General features: G+C 33.9%; 1 protein-coding gene across 1 annotated transcript; it reads left to right on the top strand.

Moving 5' to 3' along the window:
- Positions 1–15951: 15951 nt before the first annotated feature.
- LOC116142193 (RNA-binding protein Y14-like) lies at positions 15952–18457 on the top strand. Its single transcript, XM_031427640.1, has 4 exons — positions 15952–16228; positions 16967–17103; positions 17733–17884; positions 18195–18457. The coding sequence occupies exons 1-4, from the start codon at positions 15967–15969 to the stop codon at positions 18238–18240; spliced, it is 597 nt and encodes a 198-aa protein (XP_031283500.1). The 5' UTR covers positions 15952–15966; the 3' UTR covers positions 18241–18457.
- The last annotated feature ends 2317 nt before the right edge of the window (positions 18458–20774 follow it).

Here is a 20774-nt window from a genome sequence, read left to right as displayed (position 1 = left end):
AACGTGAGAAATTTGAGATTTCACTTAGAAAAATAATATTATTGTATTTATATACGAAATTTTAAAATTCTTATACCATTTATATAAATTCCGATCCCAATTATCGAGATAAAAATTAAAAGACGATAATATTATCAAACCAGTACCACGTTAAGAGACATGTTGGGTAGGTCAAGGACCAACTTGTCTTCAATGGTATCATTGTCAGGGACAGATTGGTAATTTCAAATATTCCATGTGAGAGCTTCGGGGAAATTATCAAGTATGGGTTGTCATTGTCAAGTGAGGCCCCATATCTTTAATATGTGTCCTACTAGCCTGATTTACTGAAAGCAAACCAACCCATTTCCTAAATGGGCCGGGCTTGGATCGTCAACTGTATTAGGTCCAATTCAATTACAAAATTATATTATTTTTGAGACTATAATTTATTATTTTTACACTATATATCCAAATTTTTCAGAAAAAACAATAATTTTAATATATAAAAATATACAATTTTGAATATTGAAAAGGAAAATAGCAAATCAATTGTCGAATTGATGATTAATTAATGTTGGTGAAATTAGGAATTATACATTATAATATATTTTCAAGAGAAATTAATAGATGGGTCAATAGTCAAAATTGCTATTAATTAAAAACTTAAATTTTAATTATTTTAAAACTTTTAATAAATCAAATGCATCATTAATATGCACGAAGAACTAGATAAATTAAATTAATTTACACCCATGCACACTTCATTCCACCATAATTTATTTAATATAAAGTATTTATTATAAAGAAATAATAATATATTAATTATCTCATAAACTTTGCTTCATCAAAAACTATAATGTTTATTATAATAATCAAAATGAGAGAGTGAAGCAAAGACCAAGATGTTCCCACCCAAGGTTTGCCTTAATTTTCCACCCAAAAAGTTTCAAAATACCACTTTCCCACCCAGAGTTTATATTCCAACCAATCGCCAACCGATTCCGACATCTTTGCGACCCCAAACCACCACCATTCTCTTTCTCAATAATCACTCATCTAAACCACTCAAACATTTCTCCCACCTACCCTGCCAATTGCCAACAATCGAGCGATTTGTGAAATGTACAGTAGCCTCTTCCTAAGTTAGTTCCGACCAATCCCGCCCACCAAAATCCAACTTGTCATCACCAAAAGACTCACCGACATCCCCTCTTCAAAATCCCTAATAGCTTGGACCGAGTTTGCTCTCTGTTAGCCGTCGAATAGGAAAATCTATTATGAGTAGTAAACGGAATATAAACTTTGGGTGGGAAAGTGATATTTTGAAACTTTTTGTGTGGGAATATATTGTGGCAAACCTTGAGTGGGAAAAAGTGGTTTACTAAAAAAATCATAGTGAGAATGAGCAAATTGATAATGCCAAGATAGTTGGCAATAAAGAGGAAAGAAGATTATAATAATAAGAGTATTTGAAAGAAGCTCAATAGTATTCTTATTATATAGAATTTAAAAAAAAAAAATGATGTTTTCATTTTGAATATTTGAAAGTTCTTCTTATTTACTTTTATTATTATTATTATTATAAATCTAATAATATAAATAATTTCGTTATGCCACTTTGTTGATATGTTGAAACTATACGAATAAAAATAATACCACATTTTGTCTTGTATTTGCTAGATTTTATTTTTGAATAAACCGTTCAACGATAATCATAATTTATTATTCATTATAAATACCATTATGATGGACGATTTAAAAGCAAATATCTGTTTTATTAAAAAAAAAAAAAAAAAAAACTACCACTATCTCAACAAAATGAAAATAGTGAAACTATCCCATATAACAAGTATTTCTTCAAGTTAATAAGTCTAAGTTTGTCTCAAAAATTGGAAAATAGATTTTTTTTTGAAATTTTTTCTAAATTCTAATTTTCCTAAACTTTTTTTTTAGTTGTTTTAAACCAAAAAAATAAAAATAATAATTCAAACCCATATATATGTTGGGTTTAATTTCACTCAATATCTTTCACTAAAAATTGACAAATGGGCATTAGTTAAATACCCAAATTGACCTAGAAGATCCCATCAAGTGGCTATCTCTGAATTCCCCCCTTTTTTGACAATGACAATTATTTTTTGTCTCTCAATATCTTTATGTCTTTATTTTGTAATCTTTTATTTCTATTGGAAAGTGACTTCTACAAGTTGTGCTCATGTTAGAGGTACCCATAGCCCATAGGCCTTGCTTGGGCCCAATGACCTATAGGGTGGCTTGACTTTAGACTCAATGTAATTTGCTTGTCCAAGTTAACCTAATTTTGAAAATTAATTTTGGTTCTAATTTTGGACATTAGGACTATATATAACTCGGAGTGTTTGACTATTTCTCGGGGTTTTATTGAATACCCTACAAATCCAATAAGTCAAATAAATCATAAATGTGATAGATGATCACTTTGTAGGACTTGAACACAAGACCTCTAAATAATTCACCAAGATGACTAAAGTTTTGTTATCCAGCCATAAGCCAAGTTTGAATAAAATTGTTCATGAAAAGTACTAAAACTTTTTAAGATAGTATTTTGTAAAACTTACAAATGACTGTATATGATATATATATATATATAGTTAAATCTCTAATATAAACGTCTTGAAGTCTTTATCATATGGAACATAACTTTATAAAATAACAAAATCGAGAGCAACGATTTGTCGTTAACTATTGAAGTGACCCAATATTTATTTTGTCTGTCCTTTATGATAAGAAATATTTTTANAAATGCATCATTAATATGCACGAAGAACTAGATAAATTAAATTAATTTACTCCCATGCACACTTCATTCCACCATAATTTATTTAATATAAAGTATTTATATAATATTATAAAGAAATAATAATATATTAATTATCTCATAAACTTTGCTTCATCAAAAACTATAATATTTATTATAATAATTAATATGAGAGAGTGAAGCAAAGACCAAGATGTTCTTGAGAAAAAAAAAAAAAAAATTAGAGTAAACGACTTTTTCCCACCTAAGGTTTGCCTTAATGGTTTTTCATCCAAAAAGTTTTCACAATGCCACTTTCCCACCCAAAGTTTATATTCCAATCAATCGCCGACTGATTCTGATATTTTTACGACCCCAAACCACCATCATTCTCTTTCTCAATCATCACTCATCTAAACCCCTCAAACATTTCTCCCACCTACCCCGCCAATTGCCAGCAATCGAGCAATTTGTGCAACGCATAGTCGCCCCCTCTTAAGTCAGTTCTGACCAATTCCGACCATCAAAATCCAACTTGTCACAACCAAAAGACTCACCAACATGCCCTTTTCAAAATTCCCAACAGTTTGAACCGAGTTTGCTCTCTGTTAGTCATCGAATCGAAAAATTTATTATGAGTAGTAAACGAAATATAAACTTTGGTCGGAAAAATGATATTTTGAAACTTTTTGTGTGGGAAATATATTGATGCAAACCTTGAGTGGGAAAAAGGTCGTTTACTAAAAAAATTATAGTGAGAATCAGCAAATTGAGAATGACAAGATGGTTGGCAATAAAGAGGAAAGAATATTATAATAACGAGAGCATTATTAATATTACTATTACCAAGATTGTGACACCATTGGAAACAAAAATTGTTTGGAAAGAAGCTCAATAGTATTCTTATTATATAGAATTAAAAAAAAAATGATGTTTTCTTTTTGAATATTTGAAAGTTCTTTTTATTTACTTTTTTTTTTTATTATTATAAATCTAATAATATAAATAATTTTGTTATGCCACTCTGCTGATATGTTGAAACTATACAATAAAAACACCACATTTTATCTCGTATTTGCTAGATTTTATTTTTGAATAAACCGTTCGACGATAATCATAATTTATTATTCATTATAAATACCATTATGATGGACGATTTAAAAGCAAATATCTGTTTTATTAAAAAAAAAAAAAAAAAAAACTACCACTATCTCAACAAAATGAAAATAGTGAAACTATCCCATATAACAAGTATTTCTTCAAGTTAATAAGTCTAAGTTTGTCTCAAAAATTGGAAAATAGATTTTTTTTTGAAATTTTTTCTAAATTCTAATTTTCCTAAACTTTTTTTTTAGTTGTTTTAAACCAAAAAAATAAAAATAATAATTCAAACCCATATATATGTTGGGTTTAATTTCACTCAATATCTTTTACTAAAAATTGACAAATGGGCATTAGTTAAATACCCAAATTGACCTAGAAGATCCCATCAAGTGGCTATCTCTGAATTCCCCCCTTTTTTGACAATGACAATTATTTTTTGTCTCTCAATATCTTTATGTCTTTATTTTGTAATCTTTTATTTCTATTGGAAAGTCACTTCTACAAGTTGTGCTCATGTTAGAGGTACCCATAGCCCATAGGCCTTGCTTGGGCCCAATGACCTATAGGGTGGCTTGACTTTAGACTCAATGTAATTTGCTTGTCCAAGTTAACCTAATTTTGAAAATTAATTTTGGTTCTAATTTTGGACATTAGGGCTATATATAACTCGGAGTGTTTGACTATTTCTCGGGGTTTTATTGAATACCCTACAAATCCAATAAGTCAAATAAATCATAAATGTGATAGATGATCACTTTGTAGGACTTGAACACAAGACCTCTAAATAATTCACCAAGATGACTAAAGTTTTGTTATTCAGCCACAAACCAAGTTTGAATAAAATTGTTCATGAAAAGTATTAAAACTTTTTAAGACAGCATTTTGTAAAACTTACAAATGACTGTATATGATATATATATATATATAGTTAAATCTCTAATATAAACGTCTTGAAGTCTTTATCATATGGAACATAACTTTATAAAATAACAAAATCGAGAGCAACGATTTGTCGTTAACTATTGAAGTGACCCAATATTTATTTTGTCTGTCCTTTATGATAAGAAATATTTTTATTATGACCCCTCAACCATAGACATATACAATATATGTATTCATTAATTCTTGTTACATTATATTTTGTACATTTTCTCCGGTGGGAATATAAATAGTGAAATTAATTGTAACATATGGTATTCAAAGTATGTGGCCCTCTATAAATACATTGAATTTACATATTCAATCTTCAAAATGAAAAGTTAACGTGGAAACAAGGACTCTTTTATTAGTTCATGATGTGACACATTTTAAAAGCCTTGGTGTGTTTCAAATAAAAAAAAATATATATTTTTTTGAAAGATTTTATTTTATTTTATTTTATTTTGAAACAAAGTTAACACTTTTTATAGTGTCAAAATTCTATGAATTCAAATCCTTTTTAAGAAAAAGGCATTGCTCAAATTTAACATAATTTAAGGGTTATTAGATGTATCTTTGTGTGATTGATTAATTTAAAAAGCATTCACGATTATTAAAAAAGTATTATATACCTCTATTAGTGTGGATTTTTGATAATTTTACTAGAGATTATTAAAAATTGCATACTCGATACGATTCTAGCCAACTTTTTTTTTTCTTTAAATTTTTATTACTTTTTTTTTTCAAATTTTAATAACTGACTTTAGTATTATTATTTTTTAAATTTATTAACCCTAAAATTAATATAAACCAAACTAGAGGGTGAAAATATATTTAATAAAGTCTAGGTGGAAAAATGTTTTTCAGTTCCAGTAAAAAATTATAAAATCAAATAATAAAAGGTATTATAATCTTTTCATAGCTTTACCCCTATCGGGTAACAAAATCCATTGACAGAGCTTGACGATGGGTGGGAATTTTTTTTTTCAAAGTTTATGGGTGGAAAAATTTAATTACGACAAACCTTCGGTGGGAAATTGTCATTCACTCTTATTAAAAAGTATTACATAGAGAGTAGTGTAGATTTTTGATATTTTTACAAGAAATTATTAATAATCTTGTAAGGCTTTTTAAAAATTTAAAGGGGGTTTTTGATACTTCCTGAAATAGTAAGTGTGAACAAAATCAACCTGAAACCCTAAGGGGTTGGCCTGACGAAAAAAAAAGTTTGCTCATTTCATTAACTTCATCGATTTTAATCACCTAGGGACCTACCACATTATGACTTACTTGAAACTTGGACTTGTAGGGTATTAATAGACCCCGAAGATTAGTTGAGATACACACAAGCTAAAATGGACACCTTGGTTATTAAAAAAAAAAAAAAAAAAAAAAAAAAAAAACCCATCAACTAGCATTATGGGGTTATCAATAAGAACCCAGGAATGAAATATCATCAAAAACTTGACAAGCATTGAGACCCTCCAAACATACACCTTAAAATCAACCCCCTACATGATTAATGAACAACTAGCATCATAACAGATGCACCAAATAGAATAAAGAAATAGTAAAAGCATCCTATGATTGGAACTGACAAAGAGAGGTTCCTGCTAAATTTGACTAACATATCTTTTCAATAGATTTATAATTTATTGGATCCTATGGCTACAATTAGATACCACCAATAAGTCTTTCTCTAGGAGCAAGTAAAAATCAAAAGCATGAAATAAAATATGAATAGCTATAGTTCCATTACTTTAGGCACAGTAGCTAATATCACAAAGTAGAAAAGATGTGCAGAAAAGTCTATAAGCATGCAAAACCTTTATTCAATAGTCATAGTAGCTGGAAATTGTCACCATGTACAAAAGATGTGTGCTTTGGGGGCAAAGTAATATTGAAAGAATCTAGAGTGAACTGTAAATTCAAACATTTCGGTTCAAAACATGCAACCGGTAAACATTCTCAGACCAACTAAGTGTACAAGACTTATAGGCGATTGCACATAATTGAGGTTTAATCTTATCTGTTGTTCCTGATTTGAGAGTAGTATATAGAGATTTCATTCATTAACCAAAAGAAATGGAAAATGTATGTACGTTCTCATTTAGATTAAGCAAAAAGTAAAGAAATATAGAAAGAATCTAGAGTGAACTTTAAATTCAAACATTTCAGTTCGAAACATGCAATGTGTAAACATTATCAGACCTACTGGGTATACTATACACGACTTACACATATTCAAGGTTTACTGCACATATTTGAGGTTTACTCTACTTTGTACCTGGCGGTTTATAGTGATTTCATTCATAAACCAAAAAAGAAATGAAAAATGTGTGCAGACTCTCACGAAGATTAGCCAAAAAGTACAGCAATATAGAAAGAATCTAGAGTGAACTGTAAATTCAAACATTTGATTGTGAAATATGCAACGTGTAATCATTCTCACACCTACTGGGTATACCTGACCTGTAAGTGATTGCACATATTCGAGGTTTACTCTAAAGTGCGTGTTCATAATGATTCTTTCATTACCCAAAAAGACCCAAAAAATGTGTGCATGCTCTCAAGTAGATGTGGGGATTTCAGATGGCCTGGAAGGCTGGAAGACAGAGAGAGAACACCAGAGAGAACAAAATGTAAGGTCCACAAGTTTTGTCTGAATTAGCAGGTTTTTTTGATGAAATGATACAAATTTCTCCACATTCATCATGAAGACGAGTACAAATTTAAAGAAAATTTGACGTATGGTATGAAAGGAACTAGATTATTTCAACTAGGGGGCAGATCGATAGAGTAAAAAGGATTTGGGTAATAAGTAATTAATTACTTCAAATCCAATGGGAAGTTGAAAATTGAAGTGAACAGAGATCATTTAATTTACAGCATTCAATAGTATATTCTCCTAAAAATAAGAAAGCTTTATCTCAAAAGATTTGGATTTTACATCTGTCATCTGGAATGACTAGTCTGTCAAAAACATAAGTTTTAAGCATACTCAAAAGTAGAAAATAATATTCAGGGACAAAATTCTTATAACTATTCCAACTCTAGTACCTGTAAGTTGTATTTACAACAATTTCGACTAATAATGTTCAAAATTTACCAATTGACAGGAACATGACTGGTTTTCCTCTAATTCTCAGCTTCATCTGTTGATGTTAGATGCTTGCTAAGTTTATCAAGCATGTTTGAACAATTTCATGCTAAGCCAATGGAAATATACAGCTACTACAATCATAGGAAGTGTCAAGGGCACCAAGAAGCAGTAATACCTGTTACAGGAGAGGAAAGTTATGTGATAGAAATCAGACTAAAGAAAACAGAGAAACAGGGGAATAGAAGCAACTGGACCTTGATAGGCCTGCTGTGCATAAGGTGTACACACTTAAGGGATGTAATAGGCATTGAGGATAGTTTGTTAAGGGGTTATGCTCCACGTGGCTGTGTGTGTGATGTGGGTGTGAGAATTGTGTGATTGAGGGGTAGTTGCGGGAAAACTTAGTATATATTGTTGAGATTTAGCAAGAGGGGGTTAATCATTCTTTTAAGAGTAAACAATGGAGGTTCCTAGCTCCTCGAAATGCTAGGATTATCCGGCTATGTTCTTATTTCATTTTCTTCCAACTGTGATTTCCAGTCTGCTTGATTAATATACAAAGTGAGGATTATTCAGAATTGTTAGTTTCAGCCTCTATTCTTGTATTTTTGGCTATGTGTTGAATTGATTTGCAGGTGGTTCTATCAGACCTTCAAAATGTCATTATAGTTAATTGCAGATATCCAACAAAATAGAAGATCTTTAAATTCCACGGTCAAAACTTAAAATGTTGAAAACCAACAAAACAGATTAGTGGTAGGGGATAACTTTGTAATAGTTCACTCAGAGTTAATCACAAACCCAACAAATGAACTTAGAAATTATATAGCACAATGACAGCAAGCACATTTGCTAACTTGAAAACAATATCTCATCCTGAACTAGTTCGGAATGGTTCTTTTTTCTTATTTTCTAGGCACTACATTGATCACAAGTAAATATAACGTTTAAATAAGCATAATTACTTTCAAAAAAAAAAATTCCAAACAGATAGTAACACAAGCATTTTAAGGAAAAGCATTGAGCATTGCCTGTGGAGAGTTATGACTTACTGTTTTCTTCCCTTCCACAAACATTTCATCCTTTTCATCCTAACTTCACTATTGTATTCTTCAGAATTATACTATATAAAATAGAAGTACAAGACACACACACACGATCTATGTTGAAGTTCCTTGAAAGCTTTCTAGTCATAGAAGGAATCCCTATCCAAGTCCTTTTAGTACATCCACAAAGGCACGTACAGAACAGAAAAGGAAATGAAGACCACATGCTACACATTTGATAATTTTTTTCAAAATTTTCTTAATCAACGTTGAAACAGCCAGATTATAATTTCTAAGTCGTAGATCACTCTCAGAGCATGTTGTTAGAAGCTTTCACCAATTCAAATTTTCCCATCTAAACCGGACAAGACGTCCTTCTGAGAAGGCTAAGCCTAAAATATCAAATTAACACAAAGCAACCATTCAGCAGCAGCGAATAAACAAAACAGTTTCTTCAATAATCCAATAAATCCCAAAGCACCTTTCAAGGATCAAAACCCCCACTCTTCGCTACAATGATTTACATACATACACGCCCGACGCCATGAAACACACAAAACATCTCACCAAAACCCACCACCTTCCCCCATAACACTTCACATTATTATGTTTCTCAACAACCTTATAATCTATTATCTCTTGCCAATAGAAACAAGAAATCATATGAAATATGCATCTTCTCACTTCTGGTTTGTAATGATTAAAATTAGAATTCACATTTCTGTTGCAAAACATATCAAACTCTTCACAATTCTCACATTTTGCTTCTAATAACACCACAACAAACAAGCAAGGGTTTAGGGTTTTAGTAATACTGAACAACATAAAGCAATTTGGAGTTTCAATTGCTAGAATTCTAGAAAAAAAACTCAACCATTTTGAAACGACGATGATTACCTGTCGTTTTGGATGGCTGATAGAATGGGATTGTCGAAGGGTGGAAGAAGTTTGGATATGATTGCGGCAAAGAGGAAGCCCAGAAAGGAAACGGAGCCAATCACGATGAAGAACCAGCCTGAATACGGCGTCGGTTTGGAGATGGATATCAGTTTCATTTTCTTTTACCAAAACAAGAAGAAGAGGAAGAAGTAATCAAGTAAATGGAGTGACAAATGGGCCGCATTCAACTTGGTCCGGGCCCATTAATTAAAGTCCAAAATTAATGCCCATAGGCCCATTTTTCACAAATAAAAGGGTTAAAAAGTCATCTAGCGTATGAACAAATACAAAGGGTGCGTTTGGTTTATTATTTTGGATAGAATTTTGGGGATAGTATTGGATAGTTGGATAGGGTTATAATTACGAGAATAGGATTTGCAAGATATGTATTTGGTAGAGTATTTTAACCTTGATATTTGTGTTGAATATTTTATTAATATATTTTTTTATAAATGATTTATTAATATAATATTTTGTTACATTTTGTTAAAATAATGTATTATTATATATATATATAACTTATCAAATTACATTTTAATAATACTAAATATTTTATTGGTAATTTTGTCACCCATAGATATTAAAAAACAAAAACTCATATTAATTTCGAATACTAATCCAACTGTTTAAAACCATCACATTAATACATATATAACAAAAGTACTAATTATCAACCTTTACAATCATCATTACACGTATACTCCATTAACAACTATGACATGGTCCACTGTGCCACGCACAGTGCATTCGTTATGTTATCCCGTATAGTCGTTATGTTGTCTATAATACCTTGTTGCGGTTGACTCGGTCCTTCTCCATTTCGGCCATATTTTGCCCCATTTTGACGATCACAATTTACTTGCTCATTACCCGTACTATTATTGGTTTGTTCGAAGATACAGTCGTCCATATTGTACATTCTGATAAAATTATGAAGTACACAACATGCCATAACAATCTTCCCTTGTTTGTCCAACGGGTAATTGTTCATTCCATTTAGAATACGAAACCGTCTTTTCAAAATACCAAAGGTTCTCTCGATAACATTGCGGAGTGAAGCATGTCTGTAGTTAAACAACTCTTGTGGCCCACTTAGGTTACGGAGATAATAAGAAATATGGTAAACCACTAGCCTATGAGGGGCGAGGAACCCATCTCTATTTGGATAACCCGCATCAACCAAATAGTATTTCCCTGTAATAATATCAGACATTTTATTTGAATTACAGGGCCACAACAGTGGAGGTAATACGCTATAATATGTCAAGAAAATACTTATACCTGGTGGAGGATGTGGGAATCCAGAATTAAGATCATCGATAATTGAATTTAAAACTCTTGAATCATGCGCAGATCCTTCCCATCTAGTAACGACATAAGTGAACATCATGTTAAAGTTGCATACAACCATTACATTCTGTGACATCAATCCTTTGCGATTCCGGTACCTATCGGCAAATTCACGTGGAACCGAAGTATATACATGTGTGCCATCCATGGCTCCAATACAGTCCTATCATGAAAATGGGGCATTTTACTAATATTAACCTACTAAACAAATTAATAACACAATGAACTTAACTATCTACTTAGCAAACATAATGAACCAGTACCTTAAAGAAAGAATAATATTTTTCGTTGACTGATATTTCCCATGGAACATCATTGAAGTTAGGTGGTCTGATAAACTCTGTTTTCAACTCACATATAACGCCACAAACTGCGGTAACATTTCTAGAGATCGTCTCACCCGAATGTTGGAAATCCTCCATCATTGTTCTGATTGTCTCGTTTTTTCCAACGATTGTTAGAAATATCATAACTTGCTCTTCCAAACTCGTCCTCCTGGTTGGTTGCAATTTGCCTTGATCGGACAAAAATTCACATAACAATGTAAAACAGTCTTTGTCCATGCGGCACTTGTCATAGAACCTGTCAGGATGACCGTTGAGTATTTTCAACATGTACTGATGATCAGTTAATACGGATGTAAGTCGTGGTTCACGCCCACTTGCTTCTAACGCGGCAACACCGTAGAGTGCAACGACTATATTTGTCAGTATTTCTTCTTCGTCCCTCTCATTTGTAGCACGTCGTCTTCTTCCTGTACGGCTAGACAACGCCATTTAAACCTACACATTTGCAAAACATTTATCAACAATTATCAACAATTAACAGTTGTTGTACTACTTAGCAAAATATAATAGTCAATATTTAATTATAATGACAATCGAAAACAGTGTTTACACATTACAATATCACATAAATAAGTTCATACAGTAGCGTTATAAATTGTAATTGTAATGACAACTGCCCACTGACGCATACAAAATTGTTGCCAAACAATTATGAAATATAGTGTCATCTATTAATTATTGGAAAATTTGTTATGAATCCAGTTAGCCTTTTCCTCCGGTGGGAGTTTCATAAATATCTCTCGCCACCCTAGATTTTCATATAAGTATGTGACAGCCGACAAATAAAACCGTGTCGGTACTTGCATGGCCGTCATGATGTCAATACAATTGCTCATGGAGAAAGGATCAGACGGAGCACTGGTGTTCTCTTCTTCCCTCTCATCTGCACTGCGATTGGAAGCCCTCGATCCCATTGTCCGCTTCTCCTCAAGCTCATCTGTCAAGCTAAAAATGGCATCCGCAATTGAATGTCCCGGCCCCCTTCTATGCCTCCTATTTCTCGCTCTTCCATGGCCAAATGTGTTTGGCCGTTTTTCCCTTGTCAAACGATCAAGATCAGGTTCAAAGTCGCTATCATCCATGTGAACCGCGCCAGGATTGGAATAACTGGAGGTCTCCACCGGTTGGGATGTAGATGTGTACGCATATCTTCCAGTGGCAGCTTGCTTCTCAAATATTATTTCATAAAGCTCCTTGTGAGGAAGTCCCTTGTGGTAAAATTGTTGCGCTAGTGGGTTTTGCTGGTAAGTTAAAAGAATAATATATTAATATTTAGCAGTCCGAAAAGAATACGTACATTTACAGTGGCGTTGAATAATAATAGTTAAAAAATATGAAAATTTACCTTGACATATTCTTGCCAAACCTCAACGGGACACGTTGGACTTTGTGACTCCTGATCTCACCCGAACCCCGTGTGTTGCATTAGTTTCCGCCATGCTTGATAAATTTTTCGCAGGCGAAAGAACTTAGAGGTTAATTGTGTCACGTTGAGTCTCCTGCCAGCTAGTGATGATATGTCGTCCAACATTTCTTGGTAATCAGCTGTTTTTATTGTAGTACCGTGTGAAGTTTTGGCCCGCTCAGATAACAGGACCAGAAATTTGTGGGTCATCTCAGCGGACCAGGCCACAGAATCACCCATCTAAGGACAGTACGGTGAGGGACAACCAACATTGGGGCACCATACGAATCACCAATCACATTACAAAATATAATACTCACATGTTAACGTAATCAACTAAACACATATAAAATTATACCTCGTTCGATCCGACACTGCTTGAAGACGTCAGTGCAGGGGAAGATATAGACAATGTCGACCAACAGGGTGTATGACAAACTCCAAGTCTGGAAAAACGTCGAAACTTTCGGCTCTGTTGTAAGTAATAATCAATCCTGTGACGTCGAGACAAATTATGCTGACATCTGTGCATATGAGCATAATTTCTGATTACGATTAAAGAACGATGTCGAATCTACACAACAAATATATCAATTAGTGAAACCCAAATAAAATATTTGAGTCAACCAATTACAAAACGCATTATTAAAGTCCAAATTAAAAGGATTAATGAAAAGAAAAAAACAGTATTAACACAAATTATTTCCAATAAAAAAAATGAAAAAAATAGCGTCTCGGTGACTTGAAAACAAATAGGTAACAGAAACTTACAAACTAGATTTGGATACTTCGCGGGTCTCTTTCCCTTCTTTGAGACAGATAAACATCAAACACAATTAAAGGGTGTGTGTACAGGAGATTAAAAACCAAAACAAAAAACTTATTAAAACAATTCATCCGTATGCCAAACAAAACAAAAGCGCATTGAAAAGGATTCATGCCTATGCCAAATAAAACAAAAACGAAAAAAAAAAAAAAAAAATCATTCCCGTGCCAAACAAAACAAACAACCAATTACAATCATGCGTGTGCCAAATGCCAAATTAAACAAAAACCCATTCACATGCGTGTGCCAAATGCCAAATAAAAGCAAAACCCATTCACATGCGTGTGCCAAATGCCAAATAAAACAAAAACCCATTCAACAATCCATTAACGCAAAACAACATCCTCTTCTACACAGATCAAACAAAAACCCATTCACAATCCATTAACGCAAAACAGCATCCCCTTCTACACAAATCAAGCAAAAACCCATTCACAATCAATTCTTGCCAAACAAATAAAAAATGCAAAACAACATCTGAGGTGGGTTTGATCTAGATGGGGGTGTGGGTTTGTGACAGATCGGGTCACGATGGATTGGGTTGCGAAAGATCGGGTCACGGTGAGTTGGTATGCGATAGATCGAGTGACGGTAGGTTGGGTTGCAAAGGATCGGGTGACGGTGGATTGGTTTTGGATAGATCGGGTCACAGTAGGTTGGTTTGTGATAGATAGGGTGACGGTGGGTTGGGTTACGAAAGATCTGGTGACGGTGGGTTGGTTTGTGATAGATCGGGTGACGGTGGGTTGGGTTGCGAAGGATCGGGGCACGGTGGGTTGGTTTTGGATAGATCGGGTCACGGTGGGTTGGTTTGCGATATATAGGGTGACGGTGGGTTGGGTTGCAAAAGATCCGGTGACGGTGGGTTGGTTTGCGAAAGATCGGGTCACGGTGAGTTGGGTTGCGAAAGATCAGGTCACGGTGGGTTGGGTTGAGACAGATCGGGTCACGGTGGGTTGAGTTGCGACAGATCGGGTCACGGTGGGTTTGTGTGTGACAGATCCGGTCATGGTGGGTTTGTGTGTGCAGATCTGTCACGGTGGGTTTTTTTGTGACAGATCTATTTCTGGGTTCACGGTTGGGGATCTCAGGTGGGTTCGCGGTGGGTTTGTGACAGAGGGATTTGTGGGTTCACGGTGATGGGTTGACGGTGGGTTCACGTTGGGTTAGGATGTGGGTTTGTGACAGAGGGATTTGTAGGTTCACGGTGAGAAGTGAAGCACTGAAGCTGCCACTAGATACTAGAAAGTGAAATGGTGGTAATGCAAATTGGGAAGTGAAGCACTGAACCTGGTAATGGATTATCTGAAACTGAAATGGTGGTGATGGATACTAAGAAAGTGAAGCACTGAAAACAGTAATGCAAACTGAGAAGTGAAGCACGAAGCTAGTGTAGTATACTGAGAATGAGAAAGTGAAATGGTGAAGCAGTGAAGAAAAGTGAAAAAGCAAACTGTAAGTGAAAAAGCAAACTGTAACGGTAAAAAAAAAAATTTGTCAAGATAGTTGTCAGGATTGAATTATCAAGACAGTGTTATGTAAATAATAAAACAAACGCTATCTGTAGAATCCGGTCCAAAATATGAATAAAAATACTTAGCTAAACGCACCCAAAAATTCTCTCAAGATTTCTTAAATAAAAAAATTCCCTTTGTCGTTGTTGAAACATCAATGAGTTTATAGGAATTATATTATTATGAATTGATAATATTTACATAATTACTCTTCGATCGTTTATTTTTAAGATCTGAAATTTAACGATAAAATAATTTATCAACTCAAATGTCGTCACTTGGGGTTTTAAAATAACAAAAATTCTTTCCCAGTTAATGAACCGTAGTAAGCCGCTAGTGAGTAAATAAATTTATTTTAATATATAAAACTTAACGGTAAATAACTTTTTGTTATTTAACTTCGAATAAAATATCTAACAAAGCCTATCAAGATGACGAGCCATGACGAAACGCCGTCGTTTCGAGGAATGAAGGAGTGATTGTGGGCGGCATCGAAATTGGGCCCAATAATAGAAGCCCAAAATTGATTCTGAGGCCCATTTAATCACAAACAAAGTTTATCAACTCTTGACCAAACACAAAACGAAAGGCGAATACAGCTCGTCTTCAACAGAGAGAAATAAGAACTCACAAAATCCCTAAAGTGACAAAACAAAATGGCGAACACGGAAGTGGATGCGTTGGACTTCGAAGACGACGACTTGATGGACGAGGACGGTGCCGTCGACGTCGACGCTTCCTCCTCTCCTCGCGCTGCCGCCCCTCAGCCCAAGCTCAAGTCTGCCATCACGGGTGGCGCCCCTAAGAAGACCAAAGGCCGTGGCTTCCGTGAAGAAGGCGACAACGAACGCCATAGCCGCCTCGCTGACCGTAACTTCGACTCCCTTGGCTCTGATGGTGGGCCCGGCCCCCAACGATGTGAGTTTTACAGACGCTTGCGCATTCTAGGGTTTTGTTTGTTTTACTTAAAATTGTAGATCTGGTTTTAACATCTCTTGTAGTTTTGGTTAATTTCGCTCAGTCCCTTGGTTTAGAATTTTGGTGATGTACCTTCTTACTTTAGTTTTGTTAGAACGGATTGTTTTAGTTTACCTTGTTGATTTATTTGTCTTTGAGGTTTATGGTAGAAATTGGGGATAAAATCATTGAATTTCTCTAGAGTTGTGGTGAGCATCACATCAACCTACGTAGTTTAAATTTTGTTGAACCTCTATTCTGTTAGATTTTTACATATGAAACTGGTGGTTGAGGAGATATGGATGGACCATTCGAAACTGATTGTTGGGGTTGAGCTTAAGTGGGTTATTGACTGATTGCATACTTTTTGAATTTCACTTCGATGCGTGTCATCATGTATACTAGGAGTTCGAGAGCTAGTGGATAATTTTTAGGTGTGTAAACTATTAACATTTCCTTATATGAAAATTAGAATGAACTTTTACTTTGTTAAATGTAGCTTCTAGATGGTATCACCTAGGTATTATTGTTTAATGTAACTTTCATACTTTTTTAGGCATAGTTTCAAGGTGCATCTTGTATTTTACATTTCCTAATGGAAATGAATGTGTACAACAATTACAGGAGTTTATTATCTTCCTATTTTTTTATTTTATTGTACTAGGTATTTCATGTTTCTCATTAAAAAATTATGTGCAGCCATTGAGGGATGGATCATTTTGGCCACTGGGGTACATGAGGAGGCGCAGGAGGATGATTTGCAAAATGCTTTTGGTGAGTTTGGGGAGATAAAAAACTTGCATTTAAATCTTGATCGCCGTACCGGTTTTGTGAAGGTACTTTCTTTTGCCCCTTGGTTCTCAAAATTGTAAAAGTATCATTAGTTATTACATTCTTCTTTATGCTCAGAGTTGTTGCAAGTGATGTTAATGTACTACTATCAAGATAATTAGTTTCTTCTGGATGTATCCACAATAAATTACGTTCTTTTTGGTTCATACTGATTGTATTCTGTTATGTTTGTTTGCTTTTAATGCTAGTTTCTCCTGGTGTATTTGCATTGCTTTTAAAATTTATATTCAGTGTAAATTTGACGTAAAAGATATGGATTCTGGTTTTTTTTCGCTGGATTAAATCTGGAACACCAGTTGAATTGGAGCCGTGATTGGTTATGTTTACTCCATTCCACATATGACATACAACATATGAGAATTATCAATAAAGTGAGCGATGTAGGTCAGTTTGATTGTGATTGGGAATGGGCTGAAATTAGGGTTTGGATTAGTCCTGGCTACCTCAAAACCAATGTCTATTTTCATAAATCTTTTATCAAGTTATAATTTATTTGTTACGTTTTGTAGTTATTTTGTTGAGTATTCAACAATACCATTAACTAATTCTCAGTTTTGAAGGTTTATGATGATTTTTCTTTAACGTAATCTAACATGAAACTTTGATTTAGTAGGGATATGCACTGATTGAATATGAGAATTTCGAGGAAGCTCAAAATGCTATAGCGGCTATGAATGGAACCGAACTTCTCACGCAGACTATTAATGTTGATTGGGCCTTCAGCAATGGGCCCAGCACTGGACCCTTCAAAAGAAAGAATATGAGGTTTGTTGCTGTTCTCTTCTTTTCGTGAAATGTAGATATAATTTTGTGTGCATAGGCAAGAGGTCTCTACTTGTAGTTACATTAAGGGAAGCTCCTCCTATTAGTATTACATGTGTAGGAGGACAATATATGTCTAAATAAAAAACTGTTGTGCTGGCCAGAACTATGTTTTATCAAGAGGTCTTGTGTAGACTGATTTAAAAGAGGAAATAGTGCTTCTTTAAATGACCATGGAATAAACCGTTTTAGTTGTATAAAACTTTTATTACGATTTTTAGAATATTGCTCTTACCTGCAAAAACTTTCGCAGATCTGCACGTACACATCGCTCAAGGAGTCCTAGGAGGCGATACTGATCTTCTTTCATGGCCTGATGCGAGTGCAAGAAGGGTTTTCAAAATTGATATTTTTGATGAAAGAGATTAAAGTTGATGCTTATGATTTTGTTTTATCCAATTGTGTTTGTTTGCGGAAAGTGCCCCACAACTCCATCCATTTCCGTATTGTTGTGGTCTATTATGTGATGGTTTATCCTAACTTTACATTAATGTAGTAGTGATTACTGATTAGTTTTATTTGATAACCTGCAACTTGTTTCAGAACTAAAAGTGTGGGAATTTCTAACTAGGCGATCCCATTTTGTAATGTCAGTTTCTTGTTTCAGAGTTTCTTGAGACATAATTTTCGGGGTGTAAAGTGTGTACATGCTTGAATTTCCCAGTTTGAGATGGGCTGAAGAAATTCCCTTGAGATTGAGCTCAAAACTTGCTTTCTTTTGCATTTGCATAATGGCTCTATTTCTTTTACGATCAATTGAATATAAGAGTAAGGGCATTTCAATATATGGCGGGCGTCAGTGGGCGAATGTAAGTTCATAAAAGGTAATCACAGCCGGCCGCCTTGGTTTGCTGAATGATTTTTGGATTTTGTTACAGTATAACGTTGTATTAATACATCAATGTAAATTGCAGCATTCAATACAACAATTAGTGGTTAGCTAACCAGTCCTGCTAATTCTGGGTTTAAGCATCTCCTGAGCATCTATATGGTCAAGCATCCTAAAAGTTGACTTGGATATTGATTAGATACACGGCAATGCATGTGCATATGTTGCACCTAGGGTTTCTATTCTTCTTGTTTCTTGATAGGTAATACTATTCTGTTGTTTCTTGATAGATAATATTCTAGAGACTGTTGAATAGCTTTTTATTTGTTATAAGCAAAAGTCTTTAATTAGAACATCTCCAATGGTGCTCTTTATTTTGAAGAGCATCTTTCACATAAATAAAGAGCATCTTCATTAATTTTTAAATACAAAGAACACAATTTTTTTTTTAAATCCAATAGATTCTTTAAATTTAATGAAGATGTTTTTTATTTTTAAGAGAGAGAATTAATAAATAAAATGCATAGGAACTTGTAGTTTATTAATTAAAATTAGGATAGAGTGAAATTTGATTTTCTAAATGTGGAGAGCCAAACTCACTCTCTAATTTATATTTTAAAGATAAAGAGTATGTTGGACTTTTGTTTTTATGAATAGACTCTTTATAATAAAAAGTTTGTGTTATATAAAGAGTCATTTGGAGATGCTCTTAGTACATTAATAAATGAGCACAAGGGCACTTGTATTTAAAACTGCAGCAACTCTTTCAACCAAAAGTTGGGGGCAAATGGTTAAAAGGTCATATTGGCATTGAATTTAATTAAAAGACTATGTAGTTTTTAGTTTTTACTAAATGACGTTATTTTTTATTAAGACAAACTACTAACAGTTAAACACTAATCATGACTTAATTAGGATTAAAGAAGTATTGTGTAATCTTTTAAAAATTAAATATGTACCCAAAAACCTGAAATTCTTGCAAATAAACCCAAACATAACATCTTCTTCTTCTTCCTTCTGCCATTAACGCATCCCTGCCCTGGTTGCTGTTTATTCTAAGCTTCATCTACATCTTCTTCTTCCTTTGCATCGTCATTTTCCTTTGCATCTTCTTCTTCCTCTACATCTTTTTCTTCCTGTACATCTTTTTCTTCCTTCTTCCTGTACATCTTATTCTTCCCGCCATTAACACTATCTTCTTCCTTCGCCATTAACATCTTCTTTGCCATAGATCATCCTCCTCCTCCTTCTGACATTTCGTCCAGGCATGTGTATGTCCCCTTTCTATTTTATATTTCGATTTACAAAGATTTAATGATGGATTGGGTTTGGGTTATGATTTTGATTTAGTTGTTTAGGTTGTTGGGTTGTGTTTGATGTAATGCAAGTTGAAATGAGTGAAATTTGTTGACTATTTTCTTGTATTGTGGGTAGTTAGGGGTGGTAGCACCAATTGTAGATGGAGATGACTGAAAATGTGTTCTGGATATAGTGGATCGCTTAAGCGATTTGGTGTATCGCTTAAGCGATTTGGTATGTCTGGTATAATGCAGCAGATCGCTTAAGCGATCAGGTATATGACATAAGATCGCTTAAGTGATTTGCTATAAGTTTGGTATATGGTAGCAGATCGCTTAAGCGATAAGGTAAATGGCAGAAGATCGCTTAAGCGATCTTCTATAAGTTTGGTATATGACAGAAAATCGCTTAAGTGATCAAGTAAATGGCAGAAGATCGCTTAAGCGATCAGACTTATTTATACTAGATCGCTTAAGTGATCCAGTAAGCGATACACAAGATCGCTCAAGCGACTCTGTAGACAAGTTGTTTTGGGTGTTGAATATTTTGGTGAGTGGGTGGAGGAAAAAAGTTGTTGGAAGTGGATTGGGAAGAGCAAACAAGTTATACCAATTGCTATGAGCACAAAGGTTAGTTTTGATGAGTTGATTGATGAAATAATTAGAAGACATGATTTGAGTTGCTCACGTAGTGATATAGTTGTGA

Source organism: Pistacia vera, unplaced genomic scaffold (assembly GCF_008641045.1).
Source record: "Pistacia vera cultivar Batoury unplaced genomic scaffold, PisVer_v2 Contig405, whole genome shotgun sequence".
Taxonomy (NCBI): domain Eukaryota; kingdom Viridiplantae; phylum Streptophyta; class Magnoliopsida; order Sapindales; family Anacardiaceae; genus Pistacia; species Pistacia vera.
The sequence above is the reverse complement of the archived record's forward strand: the minus strand, read 5'-3'. Positions and strand labels throughout refer to the sequence as shown.

Excerpts from the sequence above, each read along its gene's own strand:
- LOC116142193 (XM_031427640.1), top strand. The coding sequence starts at position 15,967 with ATGGCGAACACGGAAGTGGATGCGTTGGACTTCGAAGACGACGACTTG. Across the intron at positions 16,229-16,966 it reads TGGGCCCGGCCCCCAACGAT|CCATTGAGGGATGGATCATT; the intron begins GTGAGTTTTACA and ends AATTATGTGCAG. Across the intron at positions 17,885-18,194 it reads TTCAAAAGAAAGAATATGAG|ATCTGCACGTACACATCGCT; the intron begins GTTTGTTGCTGT and ends AAACTTTCGCAG.